At 47.1% G+C, this 25,528-nt stretch overlaps 1 protein-coding gene and 1 long non-coding RNA gene across 6 annotated transcripts in view; one reads left to right on the top strand and one right to left on the bottom strand.

Annotated features, from left to right (window-relative positions):
- NR6A1 (nuclear receptor subfamily 6 group A member 1) overlaps positions 1-25,528 on the top strand; it is a 73,236-nt gene that overhangs the window by 5,149 nt on the left and 42,559 nt on the right. For 2 of the 3 annotated variants that reach the window (XM_064394180.1, XM_064394178.1), the window contains exon 2: positions 6,634-6,693. The exons of the other annotated variant lie outside the window; for it this stretch is intronic. In XM_064394180.1, the coding sequence (XP_064250250.1) occupies positions 6,634-6,693 (60 nt within the window). The remainder of the gene's footprint in view (positions 1-6,633; positions 6,694-25,528) is intronic. 3 annotated transcript variants of the gene reach the window in all.
- Positions 1,947-24,834, bottom strand: LOC135283403 (uncharacterized). 3 transcript variants are annotated; one of them, XR_010349176.1, is made up of 3 exons: positions 24,709-24,834; positions 11,999-15,949; positions 1,947-11,544 (listed from the first exon to the last, which is right to left on the bottom strand). It is a non-coding gene; the product is annotated as an uncharacterized LOC135283403 (long non-coding RNA). The 3 variants fall into 3 exon arrangements; XR_010349177.1 differs by having other exon boundaries at positions 11,999-12,027; XR_010349175.1 differs by lacking the exon at positions 24,709-24,834 and having other exon boundaries at positions 11,999-16,335.

The raw sequence follows: 25,528 nt of genomic DNA, 5'->3' as shown, positions 1-25,528 counted from the left end.
AGAATTTTAAAGTTTTGCTCCTTTTTTCATGAAACAACAAAAGTTTGAAACAGCTTCTATTGCAAACGGGTACTGGGGGAGAAATGCACTTCTGGGGGTTTGACCTTTTCTTCTGTCTTTGGGTTGTGTTAAAAGAAGTGTATGTAGGTTGCCCAATAATAAGTGAACTGTAGTTGTCAACATCTGTAGGGTATTTTATTGTAGGATAGGGATTGTTTGAATTCAAGTCAGAGTTCAAATAATAATTTGAAATTCAAATAAGAAATAGTACTAATTACTCTAGTAGGATGCTATAAATTGCAACAAGAGACCCGTTTATAGCTTTTTTTTTTTTCCCCTAGGAAAACCTCTGCAACAGTTGCTACATAAGAAATGCCACAATCATGGCAAAAGAAATGGCAGTGCCACAGCCCTTCTCATCTCCTTCAGCCCAGCAGACAGCAGATCATGCTGGGATGGTTTTTCCTGGGGAGAGGGAGATGTTTCAGGTGTGGCCATGGTCTGTGGCTGGGTGGGGTGCAGGGGTCCAGCCCTACCCACCACTGCCCAAGCAGAACACCACCAAAAGGAAAAATACAAATCGATTTCCTGTAGCAATGTATGTAACAATTATTTTCAAATTGTAAAACTTGTAATCATGTCTTCCAACGTAGATTTTTAAACAGACAAAACTGTGCACATATTTTCATGGAAATCAGCAAAGCATGAACTGCTGTATTATTTAAGTTAGATTAAAAGTCAATTACGATTCAGATTGTTCTTCAGAGCAGCAGAGTATGCTAAATTCAATCAAAAATTAATTTCTCATTGAAAAGATTAGGAGCCTTCTCTTTAAAAATGTAGATAATTTTCTGCATTTAAATGCAGAAATTTCTAGTAATTTTCTAGTACAAGTGGAGACAAATATCCAAATGTCAGGAAGGATGTTTCTATTCTGAACATATTTTTTCTGTATGTCAGACAGTTTCTGATGTGCTTTCTGAGATGCTTAGATGTGTTACCACAATCAAAAGCTACTAAGAGATGTGGCACCCTGCAAAATGAGATTACAGCAATAGGCAGATGTGGCTGGCATGAGCCCCAAAGAGAAAGGGAAGTGTTTCTGGAATTGCAAGCAGCAGGAGCTAATACAGTTTGCAAACATGAAGACAGTAGGTGGGGAGAAAGAATCGAATTTCCCTTGATTCCTGCCCGTTTGTAATCCCTGTCCCTGGGAGGCCAAATGCTTCACGTGAGCCTTTCACTGCAGCACTGGGATGCTGGCACTGGTGGGTGAGAGGGAGCTGGGGCTCTGATTTCATGAGCAAGATGCTCCAGTCAATAATGGAAGGAAAACCTGAATGCTCAAGGACTGGTCAGTTATTGCAGCCACAGCCAGGTCCAGATGAGAGCCACCCCTCTCTGTTCCCACTCTGACAGGGGTGGTTCTATCCTGGTGCACTGGTTGGAGTCCAGAACAACTTGCCTCTGGCAATGCTGCCTAATTTGCAACATGATTTCTGCCATATTCTGTGTATCATAACATGCTGTTATTTATCAGGAGATCGGTATTAATCTGCATTGATGTTAACTCTTCAAAAATAGCATCTCTTGTAAAATGTCAGTCAATTCTGCTTTTTTAATGCAGGTAGTTCCAGTGCACTCTAGATGGATTTTGCTGAAGTGGTATGCCTTATGTTGGCCAACACTTTATCAGTGATCAAAAAGTCAATAAGGAATTTCCCCAGATTTACAGACTGATATTGATCTTTCAATACTGGAGCAGGCTGGGCTGCCTGGTAGGCAATACCCTAATAAAGCAAAACGTTCTCCAGGCAGAGAAGATGCAAAAATCCCATGCCCAGGGACAAAGGCAGTGTGAGTGTGCCCTGGGGTGCTGCGTGCTGAGAGGCACTGGGTGTGAAACAGAGACAATCACCTTCTTCTAGGGCAGGCTTTTTTCTTCATCATCATCATCATCATTTTTCTAAAAAGCATTGGTGCTTGACTGTGTTTTCCCTTTTGGTATCCTAAAAGTCTGAAATAAGATGCCCAATGTGCGTGAGTCCCCTTTAGAGGAATGGCTGGCTGAGAGCTGCCCTGCTGTCACCACGAGCTGGCTCTGGGGGTGCTCCCTCCCCAGCACCCCCTTCTCCAGGAGCAGAGCCTGCTGCACCTCGCAGGGAAGCAGCAGCTTTCCAGAAGAGCCCTGTGCTCTGTCCCAGAAATCACAGAGGCTTCTGGAAACCCAGCCCATACGGTATGTGGTAATGCTGATACCACAGCAAGATGCATCTCCTTTCTGCTTTGATTGTTGTGCCTCAGGAGGCACGACAGGAATCCTGTGACTTTTGATGGCATCAATAAATCAGATAGCACGCTGACAGAATTTTGCTGGAATGTAAACAGGCATTTAAAATAACAATGTTTGTAGAGTTTATTGAGGAATACAGTGCAGGTACGTGGAAGATGCATCTCTTAGTAGGTTTCCTTTCAGTTTTGTTGGTAAGCAAGAACTGGGATTGTTTTCCATATAAATGAAAATAAGTAAAAATATTTATCATGAAATGACCTTATTTCCCATTCCTCTCTGCAAACAGTGTGTGTTTTCAGCACTGAGGTGAGACAAGCTCTACCCAATGTAGGGGAAAGGGGAGGAATGTCTCTGTATAGTAAAATTTAGCTGATAAGGGATAATGAATCACCTTCAGCTCAGCTCTGCTGAGTAGTAGCTGCTCTGGGGAACTGCTGCCTGGTCAGCCTTGTCTCAGCCCCTCAGTGAGCAGGGTGTGGAGCAAATCCTCCCAAAAGGCATTTCCAGGCACTTGAAGGACAGGAAGGTAACTGGGAACATTCGCTGTGGTTTTCCAAGGGGAGAGATCATGCCTGAGCAACCTCCTTCCTTCTGTGATGAAATGACTGGATCATGGATGAGGAGAGAGTCATTCTGTCATTAACCTTAGCATTAGGTAAGGCCTCTGATGCAGTCTCCCATGTCATCTGAAAACCTGGGCTGTTTTTTGGGTGCAAAGCTGGGCTGTTCTGTTCAAAGGGTGGCAGTCGAGTTCAAGCACTAGCTGGTGGCCATTGTACTGTGACTGTCCTTGGGAGTCAGTGTTGGGGTCAACACTGTTGAGCAATTTCATCAGCCACCAGGATGGAGGGATGGACAAACTCCTCAGGCTTGCAGGTTGATGCTCTGGAGGGCACAGCTGCTGTTCAGAAGGACCTCAGTAACCTGAAGGAAAAAGTTGATTGAAACTTCCAAGTTAGACACAGCCATCAAGTCCTGCACCTGGATAACCCCGTGGAATGGTGCAGGCTGGAGAGCAGCTCAGCAGAGAGAGCTGGGGGTCCTGGAGAGCCCCACAGCCGGGTCAGGCTGGGCTTGTGACAGCTCCTGGCCACGAGCTTGGCAGAAGCATTGGTGCCTTGTGTGGGACACGGCAGAGTCACCTCTGGAGCATCCTGTCCCACGCACATCTCCAGGCCCACAAGCAGCACTGGGCTGTGCCACGGGGATCCAGGTGTGTGGTTGATCCTGGGCAGGGGACGTGGTGGCACTCCCTGAGTCAGCACCTTCTGCTCCGTCCCACCTCGGGGATCCCTGAGCTCAGGGTGCCCTGGGTCACCTGCACTGTGTCACTGCTGAGCTCCTCCGTGCTGGGGAGGGGGCACCACAACTCATCCTCAAAGTCCAGTGCTGAGTCCAGCTTCAGGCTAAGTTCATTTCTAGCAGTAGCCCACATACCCCTTCAATTAGCACGAACAGGGACAAGGGCAGGCAAGGGTCAAGAGAAGTTCAAAATGGCATCATCTCTTTTTGCTGGTGTTCCCAAATGTTCCTGATCCTGCAAAGCTCTCCATGCTGGCCTTGCCAAAGAACAAGGCCTGGCTTGATACAAGGGAAGTTAGAAATTGAGGGGTTGAGAATTTCTCCTGTTGCTTAAAACAGGAGAAATAACTGATTTATGTTGTGGTGGCAAATTAGGCTGTAAAGTGAAAAACTCTTAAAAAGAAACAGCAAATAGGGGTACCCCAATAAAGGTCATCAGCTCCATTAGCTGAATTATTAATTCCTTTCATACCACTCAGGGCTTGTAAACAAGGAAAACAATTGGCACTGTTCACTGAGTGGGCAGGGGAGAGGTCAGGAGGTAAATACTTGTATTGGCAGCAGCAGCTCTTCATAGCTGAGCAGACTTCTGTCCTTTTCATCTCTTAGAGCAAACCACTTTCCAAAATCTTAGTCTGGTTGTTAGTCTGTATCTCCTCTCCCTTAGATAAACTGTTTTTAGGGATTTAATGGATTACATATAATTATGAAGGTAAAAAGGGCTGGAGGGAAGGGTGGGGGATTATGGGTAAGAGAGCAAACCAGCATTGCCATGTTTCATAAACAGCTGTGTTTTCACACAGAGAGAAATTTTTAAATCCATCTATTGAGGGCCGTGGGATCACTGGGTTCCTGGCAGCACAGGGCAGGACGTTGAGGGAATTCTGACCCCAAACTTGAGCAGCTGGGTGTGGTGAGCATGGCATCTGCACTGGTGAACATACTACAGATAGTCAGTAAAACATAATTTCAAGCATGAACTGAATTCCCAAGTCTGACTGGGAAATAGTTTCACTGTTTTTGCAGCCTGTAACCTGGCATTACAGTGAACAATCTAAAATTTCAGGACTTGGAGAATTTGTGCTGCCTCTCTCTAAACACTTCCACTCAGAAACCTCTCTTGAGAAGGCACATGCATTATTGAGTTGCTCTTTGGATGATACTTGATAAACTCTTGCAGATGTTGGCAGGTGTAGCTTACTGCCCTGAGTGACTCTGCCCTCGCAGCTCTGCTCCAGTGCCTGCCCTGTGCCATCTGGCCAGGGCTGGGCAGTGACCTCTGTGTGCCAGAGCAGCAGGTAAGCTGCAGTGACCATCTGCTGGGCTGCCCCTCAGCCCTCCTGACAGCCACTGTGCTCACTCTGCACACTCCAGAGAGGCAGAGCAACTTCAGCCTGCTTGGCTTAACCTGGATCTATGTGAAAGCTTATGTGGCTTTCTATAGGCAAAAGTACAAAACTCTTGCCAGGAACCTGAAATGGCTGTACTGCATATGAAGAATATGTTTTGGGTTTTTTTTTTTTAATTTACAAAACATGTATAATATACGGCTTGCTAGTTCCTAAATTAAGGAGACTATAGTAATAAGGTGGAAAATGGGAAGATACAAAATAATTTTTCTTCTCTGAGCACATCAGAGACCTGTGCAGTGTAATCCAGAGCCTGTTGGGAGGTCTGCAGCCAGCATGTCACATGCAGCTTTCTGAGCACTGCTGCAAGATGATAAATTCATGTGTAGGTGTTCCAGGCAGTAAATGCCGTGGTAATCCACTGGGGAATAGGACAGGACAAGCCAGGGCATTGCTGAATAAATCTGTAATTGTGTTTGTTGCTGCTCTCAGCTATGGCTGGTGTTTAACATGATGAACTAAAGCTGCTGCTTTGAGCAGCTGCACCGAGGAGGCTCGGGGTGGTGTGGAGCATGGCAGCAGGATTTAGTCAGCGTGCTGCAGTGTCTGCTCTCACGTTCTCTAAAAATGGTCTGCTGAAGTGTTTACTTTTGTTTGTGGTTTGCCTAATTAGAGCAGAACTTTGCACTTTCAGTGTAAACAGTGGTCCTCGGGGAACTGCCTGCTGCCCCAGAAATGGGAATTGCAAGAATGTGAAAGGCAGGATTTGGGCTGGCAGCAAAGCCTGGCGTGGGCTGGAGTTGTGCTTCTGGGGCTGTGTTCTGTGGTCAGGAATGCAGACTTGTAGTGTGCATTTATTGGGTCTTAGAGCTAAACAAGTTACAGAATATATAATTATGTGGGACCTACCAGCATCAAAATCACAGAGCTGGAGACTGAGCTGCTTGGCTTGGGTGTTGGTGGTGATGTGCTGAGAGGGGCTGTGGTCGTTTGAGAGAGATCAAGCCCAAAGAATGCATCTTGGCTTCACCTAGTCTTGGGTTAAAACTGACCCTGTTAGTGCAAGATGGTTTTCTCCTGGTTTGAGTCCTGGAAAGGAGGATCCTTTCCAAAACACAGAGGGCATTTGTTTTTGATCACGTTCTGACTTTGAGGGTTTTCACTGGCAGACACAGGCAGGAAGTTCTGTTTCTTCTTTCAGCTGCTAGAAAATAAAGCTTTGGAGTGTCTTGTGCTTAAAGACACTTGTTTCTGATGCTGCTCCAGATCAAATTCCAGCAGCTTGCCAGCCTTTGGAAGAGGATCTCTCTTCTGATCAGGAATCTTTTGAAGGTTCACTGGCCACAGATGGGAGATCATCATGTCCTTTTATTCCCCAGTAATGCTCTGCATACAGTTTAAACCCGATGTAATTTAGACTTTCTTTGTGCTGGAAGCTGCTCTGAATTGATAGTCTCAAACCATCATAAGTTACAAATTACTAATATGACTGCTAAAAGTAGATCTGCAGATAATGTGTATACCTTGAAAGGGGAAAGCTGATGCTGTTAAATTACCTGCTCCTCAAAGCAGCTTCCTTGGGTGACTGAAAACATGCGTATTCAATTCCAGTGTAAATGAAAGTTTTCAAAGTAAAACCTTCTCAGTAACATGCACATCACATCTTTCTCATTTTCACTTTCCCATTAGCTGCAGATGTGGAGCAGATGAGTTCTTCCTCTCCTGTCCTCCCTGTGAACTCCGTGGGCAGTAAGTACCCCTTTTCTTGCCATGTGTGACAAGGTAGCATTTCTAATTCTGAGATAATCCAGAGATGTGAATTGATACTCCATGGCAGAGACTTGGAGGAGTTTTACAGCTGATACTTGTTCATGGAAGTGGGATTCCCATAGCTGAGAGCTGATGTGGTATTTCTCACTAAAACAGCACAGACCAGGTCTGTACATCACTATTTACACCAGAAGAATGCAGGCCGAGCAACATCTGTTGCCACCAGAGATATCTCAGTGAAGGAGGTACCTGCATGAGTGATAGAAACCCCTGAGGTGATGTAAATTATGTTGACATGGGAGTCTTTTTCTGTAGTGTTTAATTTTAAAACTTGAAATCTGTAGCCTGGAATTTCCCATGAAACTCAGAGCAGCTGGTGAAATCCTCCTCAATTTCAGGGCAATTCTGGGCCTGTAACTTTTTGAGACTTTGAAAATCTGAGCTGCTGGACACCTAAAAAAGGAGAAATTCAGAATTCCTTCTTAACACTCCATCTAGTGGCATTTGCTGTGCGGAGGGACCAGTCGGTGGGAATCCACTAGATGGCAACAGGCCCTTGTCAGACTGGTGGGACTGGGAAACCCTCACTGAGAGCAGCTTTTCATCTCATTGTTTGGGAACTCGGTGGATTTCTCAAATGTGGCAGACTTTTAACTGGCAGCTCATTTCAAAGTCATGCTCAGATGTTCACAACTGCTAAAAGCCTCCCAGAGCCAGGACACGGTCCTTTCCACGTGCCTTTGTGCTGGTGGACTTGCACTTACTTTTATTGGAGAACTGTGGTTCCTGCATGATGGGAGTGAAAATCTGGTTCTGTCCTTTATAGTGAGAGCAGCCCTGTGGAGTGCATGAATGGCAGGCTCTGAGTTGTGAACATGTGTGCAGTTATCTGCCTGGTGATTAATAAAACACGTCTTTGTTGGTATCTAGCTAGGTTTTCATGCAGTTTATCACTTTTATGTGGAAACAGGTAATTTCACATGCATATGTAGAATATTTCATGATATATTGGCTAATACTCTGTTGAACCTTTGTGGCCTGATACAGGTCATATTTACTCTTGTGCATTGACAGGTATTATAACATAACTAAATTTTCCACAGTATTCTCCCAGCAGAATGTATCTGCAGAAAAAGGGCAGGGCTGTCCAACACTGACCCTCTTTCCCCCCTTAAATAACTGTGTGTTACTGCCAGTGTGCATTTGTCTAGCTACAGCTTTCATGTCTGTTATCTTCTGCTAAACTGAAAAATGCTTGTCTGTTCCCTATGAAGATATTTATATAAACTTTTGATAAACTAAATAAACGGAGCTCCTCGAGTTCTTTTGATGTCTTCCTGTCTGTCTCTGCCCGGTCAGCTCTGGTGGATGAGCCAGCCCTCGCTGGCCTCTGGAGTGGGTGGATGAGCCCGGGCAGGTCCTGCTGGGCAGGTCCCCGCTGTCCCCAGCTGTCCCATGGTGGTGGCAGCACTGGCTGTGCTGGTGCTCAGGGTCACCCTGATGTGCCCCGGGGCAGGTGGATCTGCGGGGTGCTGCCTCTGGTAGGCAGCAAACAGCTGCTGACACAAACATCTAAAGCTTCCCAAGCATGGATTTAAAAACATTCTGAACATGCCTGTCTTCCCTTGGTTTTTTCCCTTGCTGTCTCCCTTACCAAAATTAAAGCAAAAAAAAAATTCTGGAGGATTTTTTACAGCCAAGTGGGAACCCGAATTTTAAGCTTATTTGTGCATCCAGAGCATTTGAGAGGTGTGGAATGTGTGCTCAAGCCTTTGGCTTGTTGTGCATTGGCAAACTGGGGTAATGGCCCCTTTACTGTAATTTTCCCTGTTTGTCTGAAATGTCTTATTCAGAGTAATTGCAGTCAATTATTTTCACGTCCTCACAGTAAAGATGAACACCTCTGTCAGGACTTCTGTATTTTCTACTTTCATGCAGGTATACATGAGGAAAAACAGTTGGCTGAATTGTCTATTTAAAATAACACAAAAGCAGTTTCTTGTACATCATGTAAGATGTCTCTGGAAAAATTCCAAATTGTGCACTCTCACTTCCGAATGAGTCTGCCAAGCATGCTGAAAATTTTGAGATTTCAAAGGCAGAATGTCAAACTGCATCAAAAATGAGTCATTTGTCCTGTTTTCATAATGTTAAAACACGTTGGCAGGCATGCTTTTGGGCTGTTCAGTTACACTGCTGTGGTAAATTCCCTGTACCAAGCCAACACACTTACCTGGCTGTTGGTGAAAGTGCTTGCTGTGGGTGACTGAACAGGGCTCTTTGCTATCAGACCCAGGGAGAGGGGAGATTTTTTCCTAAAATTCCACTTTTGTGAAGTTCAGTCTGTTTAGTGTGTGGCTGTTGAACTTGGTGGAGCTGTTCCTGTAGAAAACTGAACAAGTTGAAGTCTTTGAACAGAACACGCAGATATATTTTGAATATTCACCAAACTGGAGTTTCTGAGTCCTTGGCGAGTTGTTCTGACTTGAGCTGTACAGAGGGACACGGTTCCTGTGGGATGGCAGCACAGCATGTCTGAACAGGCTCCTTCAGGATAATCCTGAGCAGCTGGAGGAGCAAACAAGGCTAAGAGAAGTGCTTGGACCCTGTAGTGCCCAGGGAACTGACTGACAGCACTGCTGAGCATGGTGAGATGCACCACCCTGAGTGTCCTGGGGGCACCACAGGAGCCCCCCCCTTTACTGCCCACAGACAGGAGCCTTTCTGCAGCAGGTATGTGGAAATACTTGGAGGGCAGCTCGGGAGGCTGCTCCTGTGTCTCAGGGCAGTGTCAGTTTGTCTGCCATGCAGAGATGTGTCTGCTCCTCCTGCACAGCCACAGAGCAGGGGGAGAAGGTCCCTGCCTGCCCCAGGCAGCCAGCTCCAGCTCCTCACCTTCCCAGCAGAAATGAAGCTGCTCCTGCCCACCACAGCCCTGAAGAGTGTTCTCTGCAGCAGTACCTTAAATCACTATTTTCTGCTTTGCTTTCTCCTGTTCTCACCCATCAGTCCAAAGCCCCACAGTTCAGTCCCTTTTCATCTCTCACTGGTCACTTTGTAGGACCAGTGCTGTTCCACAGCTTGGCTTGCTCAGGAGGAAGTTTAATTTCCTATAACCTGGTAAAGCTGTAGGTTTATGCTTTACTGATAGATTTACCAATTAGGTGTCACTTTTATTAAAACTGAACTAGTTCCTCAGCTGTTGTGCTCCTTTAAAAATCCCTGTGCATTTCTTAATTAGCACTCAGATTTGCTCATGAAGGAGCTGGATGATGTGTCCTGGACTTCTCTGGTGGGACAATGGCTCAGTCTCACACAGTTTTGGGAGGCAGACCTTGGATACAGCATTTCTTTGGCAAAGGTGTCACTTTTCCTGCCATCAGGGTGGGTGCTCCTTGGCTGGCTGGTCCGCAGTTTGCATTCATTGATCAGTGAGTTGATAGGAATGAAAACCCACCGACAGCAATGAATGTTGATTGCAGCCATTAGATGCTGAAGATGCCACTCCACAGCGAGGGTGCTGTCACTCCAGAGCAGCCCAAGACAGCATTCCCTGGCACGTGCTTTGTCTTTCCTCATTTCATGGATTCTGCAGTCCGGGCAGAGGCAGAACAAGCACCTGACCCTTGGAAGGCACCTGCTGCCAGAGCCTGCAGTCCTGGTCAGCCAGCTGGGCTGGAGAAGGTTCCAGTGGGTACCAGTGAGGCTCCCCAGCCCTGGCTGGTGTGCCTTGCAAAGGAAGGCTGTTTCCTTGCTGGCCTGGCTGCAGGGACAGCCTGAGCCGTGGGAGCAGCTGGACCTGGCCCGCAGGGAGCCGCTCCTCGCCGGTGAGCAGCTGCTGGGACAGAGTGCAGGTTCCTGGGAGCAAATGAACTGACATTCCAAAGCTTCTTCCAGCAAAGCTCAAGTTGCCAGCCCAAATGGAAAGGTTTCCATCCTGATCTGGCCTATATTCTGCTATTTTGAATATATACCATGCTCAGATTTGTTTCCAAGTGTCCCATATGGTGTGGATACGTTCCTGCTTTTGTGCTGCCCATACAAAACCTTCCATTGATCTCTTATACTCTGTTCTGCAGAAATTCTGTGTTAGTATAAAGCTTTAATTCTTTTTTTTTTTAAGAGAAAACAAGCATTTCTTATACACCAATTCACTTTTAGAGAAAGCAGAACTGGAAAAACTCAACCTCTGTAGCTCTTAATATAATCTGTAAATCATGACCTGCTAATGGCAACCACATGTGAAATCTCTGAAGGTTCAGGCTTTCCATTTAACAGAGGGTTTGTGATAAACCTCAAGGTACAGTCAACGGTCGATGGTTTTTTCTATTCTCAAACTCACCGACAGCGTTGAATGTTCACTGAAGCTATCCAAAGATGGCTGTGCACATGCACTGCACAGATTTTCCATGCATATGTTTTCCATAGACTGGCAGTGGAAACACTGCTGAGGACTGCACATTCTTTATTGTAAAGCCTTAAACTGCAAAGTATTTTAATTACGGAATGGAACCTCGAGGACTAATGAATTGCAGAAGTGTAACACTCTGGTTATGGATGCTGAGTTCACTCAGTGTTTCTTAAACCAGCTTGGAATATATCGGAGTCGCAGTTGTGGAAAAGCCTTTCCTCTTGTGGATATGCATGTTCTCAATAGGAGCACTAAGGATGTTTATAATGATTCATATTTCTTTATAAAGTTCACTTGGAAAAAACCTGGGGGTGGGGGCTCACCCACAGTGCTCAAACAACATAAGGGAGAGAAGGGGATCTGCTTAGTGGAGTACATAATGTCTGTGTTTCCACAGCTCCTGTCCCTGCTCTCCGCTCCTATAAAAGAGGAAAAGGAGGTGTAGTCTCTTTAAATCTCTATATTGCATCTAATTATCTTCATCTTTTCCACCTGGCTTGCATCGTTCCAGAGGGATGACTTATTTGCAGTTTGTTTGTTAAAAAGTAAATCTGCTGCTGTATCTGAAATAACTTTCCTGTGAGTGCACTGGAGCCTACAGAGTCAGTGGGGATAATTTACAGCTTAAATGCTGGAAACTTGCTCTAAATTCAGAGTATTTTCTCTTGTTGTAGGGATCTAACAGTTTCTCACTGAATATCCTGAGCTGATACATGTAATTTAACAGTAAGTGTATTGTCTAATAAAGTATTAGAAGCAATCTTGCTCAGGAATACAGTCTGTAGCCTGCACTTAAACTGATGGATTTTAATGGTATCATTAAACATCAGCTGATACTGAAAATCAAAAGAATTCTCCAAAAATTAGTGTCACCTTTTTCTTGCCATCATTTGGAGTAGGAGCTGGTGGAAAGAACAAAGACAATTTGAATTAATCACAAGCAGTGCTCAGCCTGGAGTGTTAAGCCTCAGGAGTGTCCCAGTGTGAAGGGTGACTACATGTGGTAGGTATAACATAAATCAAGGAAACTCAGTTCAAGTCAAGCATGAAATTTTGGTTTTAACAAACCAAACCAGTGTGTTTATATTTAAAAGACATTGTGAGAGAGGCTTTATTTCTCAATTTACTACTTCTTCCTCCTTTATCCCTCCAATGACCTTCAAGGTAGGAACTTTCATCTTCTTGTTTCACAATTTCAAAGACTGCATTTCTACTGTAAGTTAAACTGTACATGTTATTTCTATAGCCTGGCTGCACACTCCTTCCCCTTGGCAAAGTTCAAAGCTCTCCATCAGATTTTTTGGACAGACTCCGAAATTATAAAATAGCTCTCTGGAAACTGTAATGGGCAATATGTGCAAGGCACACTCCAAAAGTTATGGTCTGCACTGAATCTTCAACATTACCTTCCTTTCCCTGAGACTTCTTTCACCTGGGAAGCACTGAAACTAGACCTGACTGTTGCAATTCCCTAATTATTATTTTTTGTTGTGATAAAAGCACGAAGTGGACCCTCCCCAGATGCTGGCAGGGGTCCCTGAGAGCCAGCCCTGTTCTCTGCAGAGAACACCTTGTGAACAAGACCTTGCTGTGCATGGAAGTATTGAACATTCAGAGCACACAGAGGTTTCTTTCAAATTACACTGGAGAATGGGTTTCTGGATGAAGAAAGTGGTTTCCTCAAAATTTGCATACAAACCCTGAAACACAGGGGTTAACCTGTTTGTGAGAGGTAACTGTTCAGGACTGAGTTGATTTGGTGCAAGTTTCTTGTGCTCTTTGCATTTATGGTGCCTGGACAATTCTTACACCCTAATCCAATCATTCTACTGGCTCCTCACAATAAGGCTTTTATTTAGCAGGGCAGGAATCCCAACAGCACTGCCCTAAAGTATCACTAAATAAATTTTACATATGCATCTGGTAGTAAAACAGCTTCCCTTTTCCTCCCACCCCCTGTGCTGTAGCTGTGACTCTCATGAGGGAGGTGTGTGACCCCAGTGAAGGAAACTGGGGCCAGGATTCTCCCCAGCACATGACAGAGTCTTCCTGCCTGCCCCGAGCATCCACACAAATGCCATGTGCAAGCACATTTGCTTTGTCCTGGAACAAGCTTTAATTGTATTATAAAAATGTGTTTTCTTTGTAGAGGTAAATGACTTCAGCAGGGTAAGCCTGCAAACACCCCTTGGGGAGACAAGAGCATGGAATTGCTGCCAGTAATTTTAGTTATTGCTGTTTCACTGAAATTGGGGTGAGTGTTTAACCAGCAATGCCATGGCCAAACACTTCAGATTCAGCAGTCTTCTACAGTGAGCACTGGAGATTATTCTAACTGTCCAAAATTCCTTGGGACTGCTACTTGACAATTCTGGGGGCTCCACAAAACTGGGGGACAAAGTCACCAATCTGTTCCGTTTGCCCTTTTAGAACACAGTGCTGTGATGATGATCCTGGAGAAAACAGATGCAGAGCTCTTCTGGAACCTGGGAGCAATGCTGTTAGTACCAGTTTCCAGCAATTTAGGGAGGACTTCCCAAGTTCTTTTGATCTCATTCTAAGTTGACAAGCTTGCTTGTGGATGCAGCATACCCTAGAGTTTTGTAAGGTGTTTGACTTAATACCAAATGACAATTTAAACTGGTATGATACAAATTTGCTGTGGCAAATGTTAAAAGGATTAACAAATGACAAATGGGGAGGTCTGAATGCAATTCCAAGTGGGAACTTGATCCAGTTGGCGCAGCCTTAGAATGACTTGGCCACATCCTAAAGCATGGCTTCAGGCCTGGGGGAAACACAACATATCCCACATCAGCAGCTTTGGGGTTTTCAGACAGAACAGTGACACAGATTTGGATCTCTAGATAAAGCCAGTGCAAGTGAATGCTTTGGTACAGCTGAATGCAAAGTTCCATGTTTGGGAAGAAGGAATACAGACCATGTGTGAGGATAAAGGGCTGGGCCCACGGAGATAATTAACAGCATGTGTGTGCACAATCTGACTCCTACTACTGTGCAAACAATGAAATACTGAACAGCAGCACAGGCTGGTGCATCTGCACTTAGTTCTCCTGGAACTGCTGAAAGGATGGATGCTTCAGCCAGTTCTGCCCTGAAGACATCACTGAGCCGAGCAGGTTTCTGAAGGTTTTCAGTGGAGAGCAATTAAAGACTGTCGCCAGGAAAATAAGATAAACCAGTGAAGGTTCAGGAGTTCTGTCCTGTCTCCTAACATCTTTGCCTGCACACCTGAGCCAGTTAGAGCACAACAACCCTGCCCTGGGCTTGGGAATGGGTCTGGCCTCCCAGCGGGGAAGCAGAACCTTGGCAGTGGGTGCTAGCCAGGAAAAATGGTTTGAGTCTTCAAACTCAAGGCACCAACTTGTGTTGCAAGAGCATTTGAAAGAGTGGAAAGCTTTTTTGACCTGTTGGGATGTGATTTTGCAAGAAAATTAAACACTCATGCTTGAAAAATGCTAGGCTAAGACTCAGCAAGTGATTTCAATTGAAAAGTAAAGTACAATTATTTTGGTTATTATTTTTTTTCCCCAAATATTTTAAAAGAAGGCATTTATGAATGAGCTATTCTGAATGTTCTTGCAATCTGACATCCCAGCTTGAGTAATGCGATGCCCTGTGTTTTTTCAGGTGCTTCACCAAACTCTTTCTGAGCTATCAAAATGGTGAAATAGATGTGTTTTTTAAGTGAAACTTGTTTTATGTTTCTAGAACAAAACACACAAGCTCTCAGAATCAAACTCTCATTCTCCTGTGCCCTCCTAAAGGAAAAAGTTGTCACATTGGCTTGCTGGGGGGGCTGGAAGGCACAGCCATGGGCAGGGGCTTCCTTGCTGACCTCCTGAGACAGGAGTGACCGCCTGGGTGGGAGCCCAGCCCGCTGTCCTTCCCCAGAGCTGAAGGGATCAGCACGTGGTGATCCAGCCCTGCCTGCCCCACACATCTCCCCAGGGACTGAGCTCAGTCCAGCCAGGCAGGCAGGGAGGGGATCAGGAGCTTCTTCAGCACCAAGAGCTTCCCAGCACCCCGGGGATGTTGTCCTGAGCAGACAAGAGGGATGGTTTGGAGGGAGCTCCATTTATGAACTGTTTGTACCTGGACTGGAACAACATGACCTCAGCCCAGGATGTCTCAGTAATGGTGTTGTCATCTCATTTCACACAACTGCAGAAATTGTCTTTGTTGGGAAAAAATTACTTTGGATGTCTGGGACCACTACTGAATTGCAGCTGTTGGCTGTAATCAATAAAGCAGTTCTGACTCTTAAAAGAAAATCAAACCAGTGGCTAATGGATGTTTGGAGAAGGATACAAGGAGTAGAAGCTTGCATATTTCCTGCTAATCATCTCCTGTCTTCCAGACATTTTTCAACACACACAGACTTCTGGAGACAGACTTCTGTGCCTTCAGTCACCAGGAATGCATTCTTCTTTTCATGAATTTGCACAGCTTCCCTGTGAACTTTTATCCCCTGTCTTTTAAGATGACATTTGTTGCCATGAAGATGATTGGCTGTGTTAGATCCATCACTTTCTGTGGGGAGGAATCTCAGGTGTCCTCCTGATGGATTCCTGCAGTTGCACTGTGGCTGGGCACATCTGAGGCTGGGTAAGCAGCTTTGTGGGATATAAATAACATTGTCTTTTCTGCTGTACTAAACATGCTCACAGGTCTTCATCACTGAGGGCTGCGCTGCTCCAGAGCCAGGATGTGTCACATTTATTGTGGTGGTGAATTTAGGATAAGTGCTTCTTCAGAAGGTCCCCCTGTGCTGACTGCTCTTCTTGGCTGGCAGCTTTGTGTCTGTGAAGATCAAAAGATTTCCCATTAGCTGTGAATTCAGGCATAGTTCCTGTGCCTGTTTTGGGAAGGAGAGAGATGATCCTAACTGCAGATGATTCTGTTACTGAGATTGTTTTCCTCCTTTTAGCTTTTTAGAAATGGTCGGCAGCGTCATCAGTCTGACAGTTTTCACAAAAATTAGTTCCTGTGTGGCACAGAATTGCCTTGCTGTGCTGAGGTTGGAAGGAGCTGGACTTGCTGGTCTCTGCCAGGGCAGGGAGGGCAGGAAGCACCACTGGTTCTGCTGCTGGTCCCACGAGCCCAGCTGAGGTTCCCTGGTCATTGTTTCTGGATGTTAATGCAGCTGGATAATGGCAGAGAACCCTGGGTGTGGAGTGAAGGCCTCCTTGGCTTCAGTGGGCAGTGCATTGGATGCTCCCCCCAGCACGATGCCCACCCCTGGATGTGTTTCACAGCCATCACTTCAGTTTCCCCATGTGAGATACTGAAGATGTGCCCAGAACCTGCACTTGTAATGGGCAAACATGGGGTTCAAAGTCATTGGGAGAAAAATCTGAGGTCTGTTTTGTTGAGATGGCTTCCTGTGACTTCAGACCAGGGACGTGACTCCCATGGAACTGCTGCCATGTGTCCCTGTTCACACACTGATCATACACAACGCTATAAAAATACTGATTTTTTCCAAATATGCTAATTGGGACTTTTATATTTGATTCCCTGTTTGGAATATTAGCAATTCCATATGGATAAAGCTTAGGTTATCTGCTTGGGAAGCAGTATGGACGGAGAGGGATCAAATGGAGGATTTGCTTTTCATAATCATAATGTCTCCTCGTGATTCGTTGATAACTGTCCCTTTGAAGATAATTAGTTCCTGGTTTTCATCTTTATAATCCAGCAATTCTCATCTGATAGACTTCAAGATCTGAAGTTCTTCTCAAAAGAAATACCTGTAAAATCTCACTTTTTGGCTCAGTTTTGGCAGTGTGGCACCTCCGGGTCAGTTTTATGCTGCCACCTTGTAAGACTCCATTTCACAATACACTCACTGCAATAAAGATTTTACTTCCAGTAACTGTATAGAGCTGAAGCAAAGAAAATGACATGATGATGACATTGTAATGAGCAGGAAAATGAATCCTCACGTGGCTTTCTCCCCATCCTCCTCACAAAGGTTATGAGATTCCTTATCCCCTGCCAACATCTGGCTTAGCTGGAAGCGTGGTACTCTTTCCATGAGGAGTGTCCTCCTTGAGCTGAGCCACACAGAACAAGTGCCGTGATCTCACTGAAGCTCTGCAAGGTCCTGCTCCCATCTTCTGGCCGTGGTCACTCCCAGTCAGCTCCAGCAGGTACACAAGGCCTGGATGGATTGCTGTGGGCTGACAGGGGAACATCACATCCTCAGCACCAGCATGGGTTTCCACTGTGTGTCCTTGCTCTTTCTTCCCATTCTCACCCCAAATTCATTCAGCCTTGTTTACACGTGGTCTGAACGTGCAGTGTTGGCTCCAGAGCTTCAGCTGTGTTTCTGTGAGGCTTTCCTCCCACTGTGTGTGGCTCAGCCACAGCAGCACTTCTTGAACTGCTCCTTCAGGTGTTAACATTTAAAATAGAAGTGTCTTCAAAGACTTGTAGAACTAACTGTGATTTGGGGGTAAAAAAAGAGGCAGTCTCTTCTATCTGGTTACCAGGCAAATATTCTGTTGAAAGAAAGACTTCCTCCCCCACCTCTTATATATTTAATTTCTTTGCTTTTGCGTGCTTTTAAATATTGGATGGATGTGCATATGACCCCCAGGTGGGCAGGACTCAGCCATTCTTCTCTGAATTATACATTTAGCCTATTTAAATGCAGCCATCATGTGAAACAAAAAGGAGAAAATGTACTTATGTTCATTTAGAACTTTGGATATCTTTGGATAACGTCACCAAATATTGCAGGGTTTTATCTTGCCTATAAAATAAATTGGTCCCAGTGTGCTGTGAGATGCACATAAAAGTTTGAATATGAAAGTAGTATAAAATTCAGATGAGTTGGTAGAAGTAGCTTTAGAATTTTTAAAAAATGGGAACAGATTTCCTAAGATTGACGTATGAGGGAGGGAGGGACGTACCGCAGATTTCCTTTGTGAATCTCAACCTATTGGCATACTTTCTTTTTTGGTGCCCTTTCTCCTGATGTTTGATGGTACCTTTTGTCCTGGGGTGTGATGAGAGCACAAGTTCCAGACCTGCTTTGTACCCCAGCACGATAAAGCCACAGCGACTGATGACAACAATAATGCTCACATTTGGTTGGTGGTCTTTGGATTTTGAGTTCTGCAGTCACTTCAGTATTTTTGTAGTTTTTCTTTTGCACTGAACTGATTGGTGTTTAGAAAATGGTTTCTACTATTTTAAGATGCACCTTCTTGTGTTCCCTCTTGCCAGTACTTACACCACCAGCAGTGGGGTTTGCATGGGCTCTGTTCTAGTAATTGCTTTCTACTGGAACAATTAAGAGCCCTGAGAGGAGAGGAAATTTGGCTCAAATGTTCCAAATGGAAATCTGCTTTTATGTGGTTTCAGAGTGACAACCCAGCAAGCATAGGTGGATGTACTGTGAAGTGTCAGGATTCAGACAGCACCATCCTCATCCTCAGTAAACAGGCGGGGTTGGGATCTGGGCAATCCACACCAACTCTCCTCCCAGGGCACCACAAAGCTCACACAGGTACAGGCAAACAGCCTCACTCAAATATTTCAGCACTTCCTTCTTTTCCAAAGTAGACTGCAGAAATATTGCATCTACACACTGGTTACTGAAGGCAAAAAATGAATTAAATAGGGCAAACAAAGCTGGAGCTAAGCTATTATGTATTTCAGACTGCTTAGTATTTGGCATGTGGACCAAATGCTTTAGATTATAAGGCGTAAGCCTTTCAGAACCTTAAGTTATTTTAAAATTAAATGGATGACAGGCACAGGTCTGCTGCATGGATTTGATTTTCTTTGTGTCTTAGCAGAACTAGTAAGCAATGTCTCTAAGTATCTAATAAAGCTATTTTCTGCTATTACAGAAAGGTTTGCTATGAGAAACAGAACTGAGAAAGGATCACATTTTCAATAAAACAAATTGAACAGATTCTCAGAAATCTAGGTCACAGTAACAGATGACCTATACATGGTCCTAGTTTTTGATGCAACTGTCTAATCTGCTCTGAGAGTACTAGCCAGACATCATTCCTAATTGACCTTGATATTCAGTGAACAGAAAGAAAGCTAAAGCCACATGATATTTAAATCTTTAGGAGAAAATAATATACGGCAAACTTGAATGTATTCTGTTTTGTAACGAGGACCTTTTTAATGTGAACCTTGTCTGCAAATGTGCTGATCATCTTAACAGTCAGAATTTGAGGCTCTGCCTAAAGAGATAAATCTGAGTAGGAAGAGCCACTGATCACAGCCAGCTGCAGGGGAGGGTTTTGTCTGTCACATAAGCACCCTCTGTGCCCTGGCTGCCCTGCTGGGCTCCCCCAGCCTCCCCAGGGAGGTGAGAGTCTCTGCTGGCCTGCACTGGGGGCTCAGCTCCAGCCTGAGCCCCGGGATACCCAGCCCTGGTTATGGAAATGGAGCTGCTGCCACTGCAGGGCACTGGCGTGCGTGCAGCTGGAAATGTAAGGAAATGTGGGACACTGGGAATTGCAGTGCCTGGTGAAACCCTGACCACTTCTCCTCCTAGACCAGATGAATCCTTTTTGTTCGTGACACCAGACTCAAAATGTAGCACTGTTTACAGAGGCATGTGGACTTGTACATGGGCACAGAGGGATGGATGTGTGCTCTAATGCTCAAGTAATGTGTCCTCAAAGCTTGGAAAAAGCAAAGCAGGAAAGCCTTGAATACTCCTGACAAGGTATTTTCCATGAGAACTATAAACTGATTTTGATAGCAAATTGAGAATCAGTAAATGTATTGATAGAATTTTGGGGATGGATGCCTTGCTCACTGTGTTCCAATGTGCCTGCACTGGATCAGCAGTGCCTGTGGCACTGCTGGGCTCACCCTGCCCGGGCTGGAGCCACCCAGAGCACACGGCCCCTGTCCCCTGAGTGCTGAGCTCACTCTGCCCAGGCTGGAGCCACCCAGAGCACACAGCCCCTGTCCCCTGCATGCTGGGCTCACCCTGCCCGGGCTGGAGCCACCCAGAGCACACAGCCCCTGTCCCCTGCGTGCTGGGCTCACCCTGCCCGGGCTGGAGCCACCCAGAGCACACAGCCCCTGTCCCCTGCGTGCTGGGCTCACCCTGCCCGGGCTGGAGCCACCCAGAGCACACAGCCCCTGTCCCCTGCGTGCTGGGCTCACCCTGCCCGGGCTGGAGCCACCCAGAGCACACAGCCCCTGTCCCCTGAGTGCTGGGACAGCTCTGAGCTGAGGGCAGTGCCATGAGTGTGCTGCCCGTGCCCACCCAGCCCTTGCAGCTGGGCATCCATCCCACACAGCCCAGCCTTTCCAGGGGAAACACGGGGTAACTGCAGGGCTGAGCAGCCTGGTGCTGCAAACCCAAACTGTGCAGGCTCCCAAAGCTGTTGTGCTGGAAAGGGACCTGCTCCCGGGCAGCAGAATTCCCATTCCCAGGCTTCCTGCAATATTCATTCCCACACAATTAGTGCAGGAAGGTTCCTGGGTTTGAGATGCAGCACTCAGCGCTCAGAAATGTGCAGCTTTACCCAGGTCACTGCTGGCAGTGGGTTCATTTCTTTGTGTTCTGGTGCAGGGCAGCTGCAGATGGTTTGAGCTACTCTCAGGGAGGGCAGGAAGGACTGAAGTCTGTTTGAAAAGGTGATGTCATCTGTCTCTGTGTCCCTGGTGCTTCTCAGGGAAACACATGCTTCCATGTTATATCAAAACACCCGATTGTTATCTTTTGAGTTCTTAACATCTGAAACTGTTGAGCGCTATTAATCAACACCGTGGGTCTGAAACGATTACAGCATCTGCTGGCTATTATTAAGATAAAATGAAATTCTTGGGATTCCACATTTTTTGTTAAATTGCCAAGTGCATTGTGAGATCTCAGCATACCTGACGCATTTTTATTGGCATCCAACCCTGTAACGCAATACCATCTATTAATGGTTGGATTTTGCACGCGCTGCTCTTCTGCATCTGCTGCAACTTCCGAGGCTGTTAGTGGTTGTGACAGTGCTCCAGGCTTTGTAAGCTTTCCCTTGGAATAGCTGTAACTGCAGTTGTGAACACTGACTTTGGAATGATCTGTTATTTCTATGTGCAGTTTAAATAAACCCTGACCACATGAGAAGAGCCATCAGCATCCTTTTCTTGTGTGCCTGATGGGATTATTGCCGTGTCCAGGCTGAGTCTGGGATGTTGCTGGGGGCGGGTCATGCCCAGACATTCCCTTATGGCTGTTTCGATTAAGCAAAGTGCTTTTTGCCTACCTATAATGGTCTGGTTTCCATTCAGAACTATGTGCTTAACAGGTACTCAAAATCTTACGACCCAATTGCAGGGACTGAATTTAACTTTTCAGCAAATTTTTTTTTAGACAGCACTTTCAAGGGGTAGGTTTTAATATTAGCATCTGGATGAATATTAAGTATTAGCGGTCTTACAGGTAACAGAAAAGATTGCTGCATTTTAAGAATACCACGGAATTTCATCTAAAAGTGTGTTGTAGACAGAGCCATCAATATCCTCAACATTTATTAAAAATAGTAATGTTTTTGTTCAAAGGCCTATTTTAAGTAGGTCCTTCTGGGCTTGTCAGTACCAGCAAGAAAAAAAATCAAAATAGGTGATAAGAATTGGGCTAGATTGCAATCAAGCTAAGTTTTACTGAGAAGTAATACACCCAAGCCATTGTGCTCCATGAGGAAGAGAATTCAAGGAAGTTATATAATTACTCAGACAAAACTGACTCCTGTGAAAAATATTTACATTCATTCACATTTATGTTTTTAATGTCCTGAAACAGCAGCTGAAAATTCCATGAGCTGGCCCCTCACATGTACGAGTGCTCGTTAGTTGTACAAGAAGCACCTTTTTTAGAAGTGTGTTCTTCTAGTCATCCAGCCTTTTTTTGCCCTTCTTTGCTCCAAGGACCAGTGGAAGCAAGTCCATCACCTCCCTCGTGGGCTGGTGCAGAGCATTGACATCTCTCAGGTGTCTCTTGGAACAGGGACCTGCCTTACTTTAAAACTCTTCCCCTTCTCCTGAGCCCCACACCAGGATTGTGTTGATAAAAACACGCTGAACAGCAGCAAACAGCCCAATGTTTCTGTATTTTATGATGCTTTGCGTGGCTGCAGCTCATAACAAACACACAGTTCCCACCTGTAATACACAACTCTCACTTTCATTGTTTTTGCTGGGTGAAGAAGAGCCAAGGCACCCGAGGCTCACACCTAGACACCCTCACACTGTGTGCCTGCCAGAACTCTAACAGACCAAAAGCCCCGGGTATTTCTGCCTCTGAGGTGGTAGGATTTATGGAAAAACACAAGAAGGGAGGAGGACCAGCCCCAAGGCTGCGCTCTTCGGGCAGGGAGTGCCGCGAGCCGCGGCGCCGCGCACAGCGAGGGGCTGGCTTCTCAGCTAATAAAACCCGCTGGTTGGTTTTCTCATCTCGATCATTTCTGCTCATTGGCTCCAATCAGCAGATTAAAGCCCAGTCTCCGAGCAGTTCTCATTTTAACTCCAGACTGGGGGGAAAAGTAGGGGAAATGGGAGGTACCAGACACTGAGCGGTTTGCTTTTTCTCATTTATTTTTGTGTTTGCCAAGTTGACACAACTGAACAACCTTCTTCTCCACAGCTGGTACTGGAGCTGCATGGAGTAAATTTACTGGACCTTTTCAGATGAAATAAGCTGCCCAACCATGTCCCCTTACAGCCACCACTAAACCAAGCCCATTAGAACACCACCCCATCTCAGGCTGGACATCAGCTGCCTCGGTAACAAATCTCTGCCTTTATAAACACTTGGAGGTTTTTTGTTCTCAAATTCTAATTCTCCCCCATGCCCCCCCCCCCAAATTAAAATCTCCAGCCAGATCATGCTTCTGCCTTCCAGACCCAGGGCAGCTGAAAAGTAACCATATGGACTTCATGATTTTATGTACTGCGACAATAAAGCTTTTATGACATTCTAGGTGGTTAAAAATGGCAGTCAGGAGCTCTTAAACATGGCACAGGCATGTTGCTGTTCTGAACCGACAGACCTGCCAACAGTGCATCAAAAGCTGTAATTTCCTGTGCAGTGAAGCCCCTATCTCTGCAGCCTCCAGCTTTGTGTCCCAGGGCTTGTGCCTGTGTGCTAACAAATCTCTATTGTCCAGCGGGGCGAATAGTGGCTGGGACCAAAGAATTGCTGTCTGGTTTCTATTCAAATCCAGGTAGTCAGAGATATGAATGGAGTTTCTCCAAGAGCCATGTGAATAACCTCTGCTCTGCGTGGAGCTCAGGCTGCGCTGGCTGCTCCGCGCCGCGCGAGCACGCCGCTGGGAAATTCACTTTTGATGCTCCTCGTGGCTTTTAATACTTATTAACTTTCAAAATATGCTATCTCGCATTCCTGGACAAAGCAAGGAGGGTGAAGCGTCCCCTTCTCAACTTGCTAAACTTGTGGAAGAATTCTACTTAGAGCTTTCATAATGGGTTGTTTTTGCTGAGGAAACGATAGGAAAAGTTTATGAAAATTTTCTTAGAAAATATCAGATTTTTAAGTGTACGCTGAACATCTTTACCATGCACAGAAGCCCAAGCACCACTGCAGAGGATTATGGGGGAAAATAAGTTAAATTTCTTTTAGATATCATATACACAGCCCATTGCAATCGTCACAGTAAATCACTGCAGATGTTCTGGGGGAGCAAACACATTAAATTTCTTTTAGATATTGTATTGAGCTCATCGCAATCGGCACACCTAATCTCTGTCGACAGTCTGGGATCAAATACGTTAAATTTCTTTTAGAGCAAGTTCCGATAAAAATTCCGCGTGTGGAGGAGCAAGAACCGGTGGAACACCGCGCACGGGGGGCTCGCTTTATTGCGGTTCTTTTTGTATTTTTAATGATTCCGTTAATCAACACGCGGCTGACGGCACCGGAGGGCCGAGCGGCGGGGCTGTGTCAGCCCTCTCGGAGCGGCACGGCCCGCGGGCCGAGCGCTCGCCCCCGCAGGTGCCACCGCGGCCAGACAAAAGCGGGCACCGGGGCCATCCTCTCCCTCCCCGCCCGTCCCCGCCCGGGTCTCGGCGGAGCCGCCGCGGGGCGGGGACGGCGTGTCTGGGGCTGCCCCCCTCCTTTGTGTCCCCGTCTGGCTCAGTTCCTCCCCGCCAGCCCTCGGGCGACACGCGTGTCTGGTTACCGACCCGCAGCCGCCAGCAACTTCCAGCGCCGCGGAACCGCTCGAGTTTCTCCTTCTTCTGCGGGGGAGGAGGGAATAAAGCGGGGAGGGGATGGGCTGGGGGTAAAGGGGGCTGCTGCCTGTTCCCCCTCCCCGGTACCGGCGGGGAGCGGCTGCTCCAGCTGCCTTACATTAACGGATATATATATATACACACACATATATGAAAAAAAAAGCGCTTCTGTTGGAGAACAAAGGAGCACGTGCAGAAATGAGACTGGAAAAATAAAATACAAATAATAATAAAAAAAAACCCCAGCTGGCGGCAGGTCGGGGCGCAGCGCGGCCCCCGCCCCCCCGGCGGCTCCCCCCGGCCCGCCGGGACTCGGATTAACGCCTTACCTGGCGGGGCGCTCCCGGCTGGCGGGCTCCGCGCTGGGCTCGCCGTGCCCAAAGTCGGCGGCGGTGCGGGCGGCCGGGCACTCCTGGCCGCTGCTGGCGGCGGAGCTCGGGGCGGGCGGGGCGGGCGGCGCGGGCGGGGCGCCGAGCGCGGCCGGACCCGCCGAGCCCCCGCGGCCGCCGCCGCCCGCGCCCCCGCCCCGCTATATAGCGCCCGCTGACGGGCGGCCGCGCGCGCCGTCACGTGCGCGCCGCCGCCGCGCCCATTGGCTGTGGCGGCGCGGGGCCGGCCGGCGATTGGGCCGCGCCCCGCAGGCCCCGCCCCGCCCCGGCGGCGGGCGCAGGGCCGGGGTTGTTTGGGTGCCGGGCGGGCCCGGGCCGCACCTGCCCCGCCGGGCCCCGCCGGGCTGCCAGCCTCCCTCCCGCCGGGCTGCCTCCCTCCCGCCGGCCCCGAGCCCCCGCCGGGCCCCCGGCCCCCGCCCCGCCTGTCCCCGGCCGTTCGGGGCCACCGGGAAACTGGGTCACGCCGGAGCCGGCAGCAGCGCCCGGCCGCTTCGTGCTGGCGCTCGGAGGCACCCGGGAGGTGTCGGAGAGCGGCTCGTGGGATGGCTCGGGGTTGTACCCAAACTCGGGGTTGTCCCCAAACTCGGGGTTGTCCCCAAACTCGGGGTTGTCCCCAAACTCGGGATTGTCCCCAAAGCTCAGGATTGTCCCCAGACTTGGGATTGTCCCCAAAACTCGGGATTGTTCCCAGAGCTCGGGATTGTTCCCAGAGCTCGGGACTGTCCCCAAAGCTCGGGGTTGTCCCCAAACTCGGGATTGT

The sequence above is a fragment of the Passer domesticus genome, chromosome 18 (genome assembly GCF_036417665.1).
Source record: "Passer domesticus isolate bPasDom1 chromosome 18, bPasDom1.hap1, whole genome shotgun sequence".
Taxonomy (NCBI): Eukaryota; Metazoa; Chordata; class Aves; order Passeriformes; family Passeridae; genus Passer; species Passer domesticus.
This window is presented reverse-complemented; position numbering and strand designations above follow the sequence as displayed.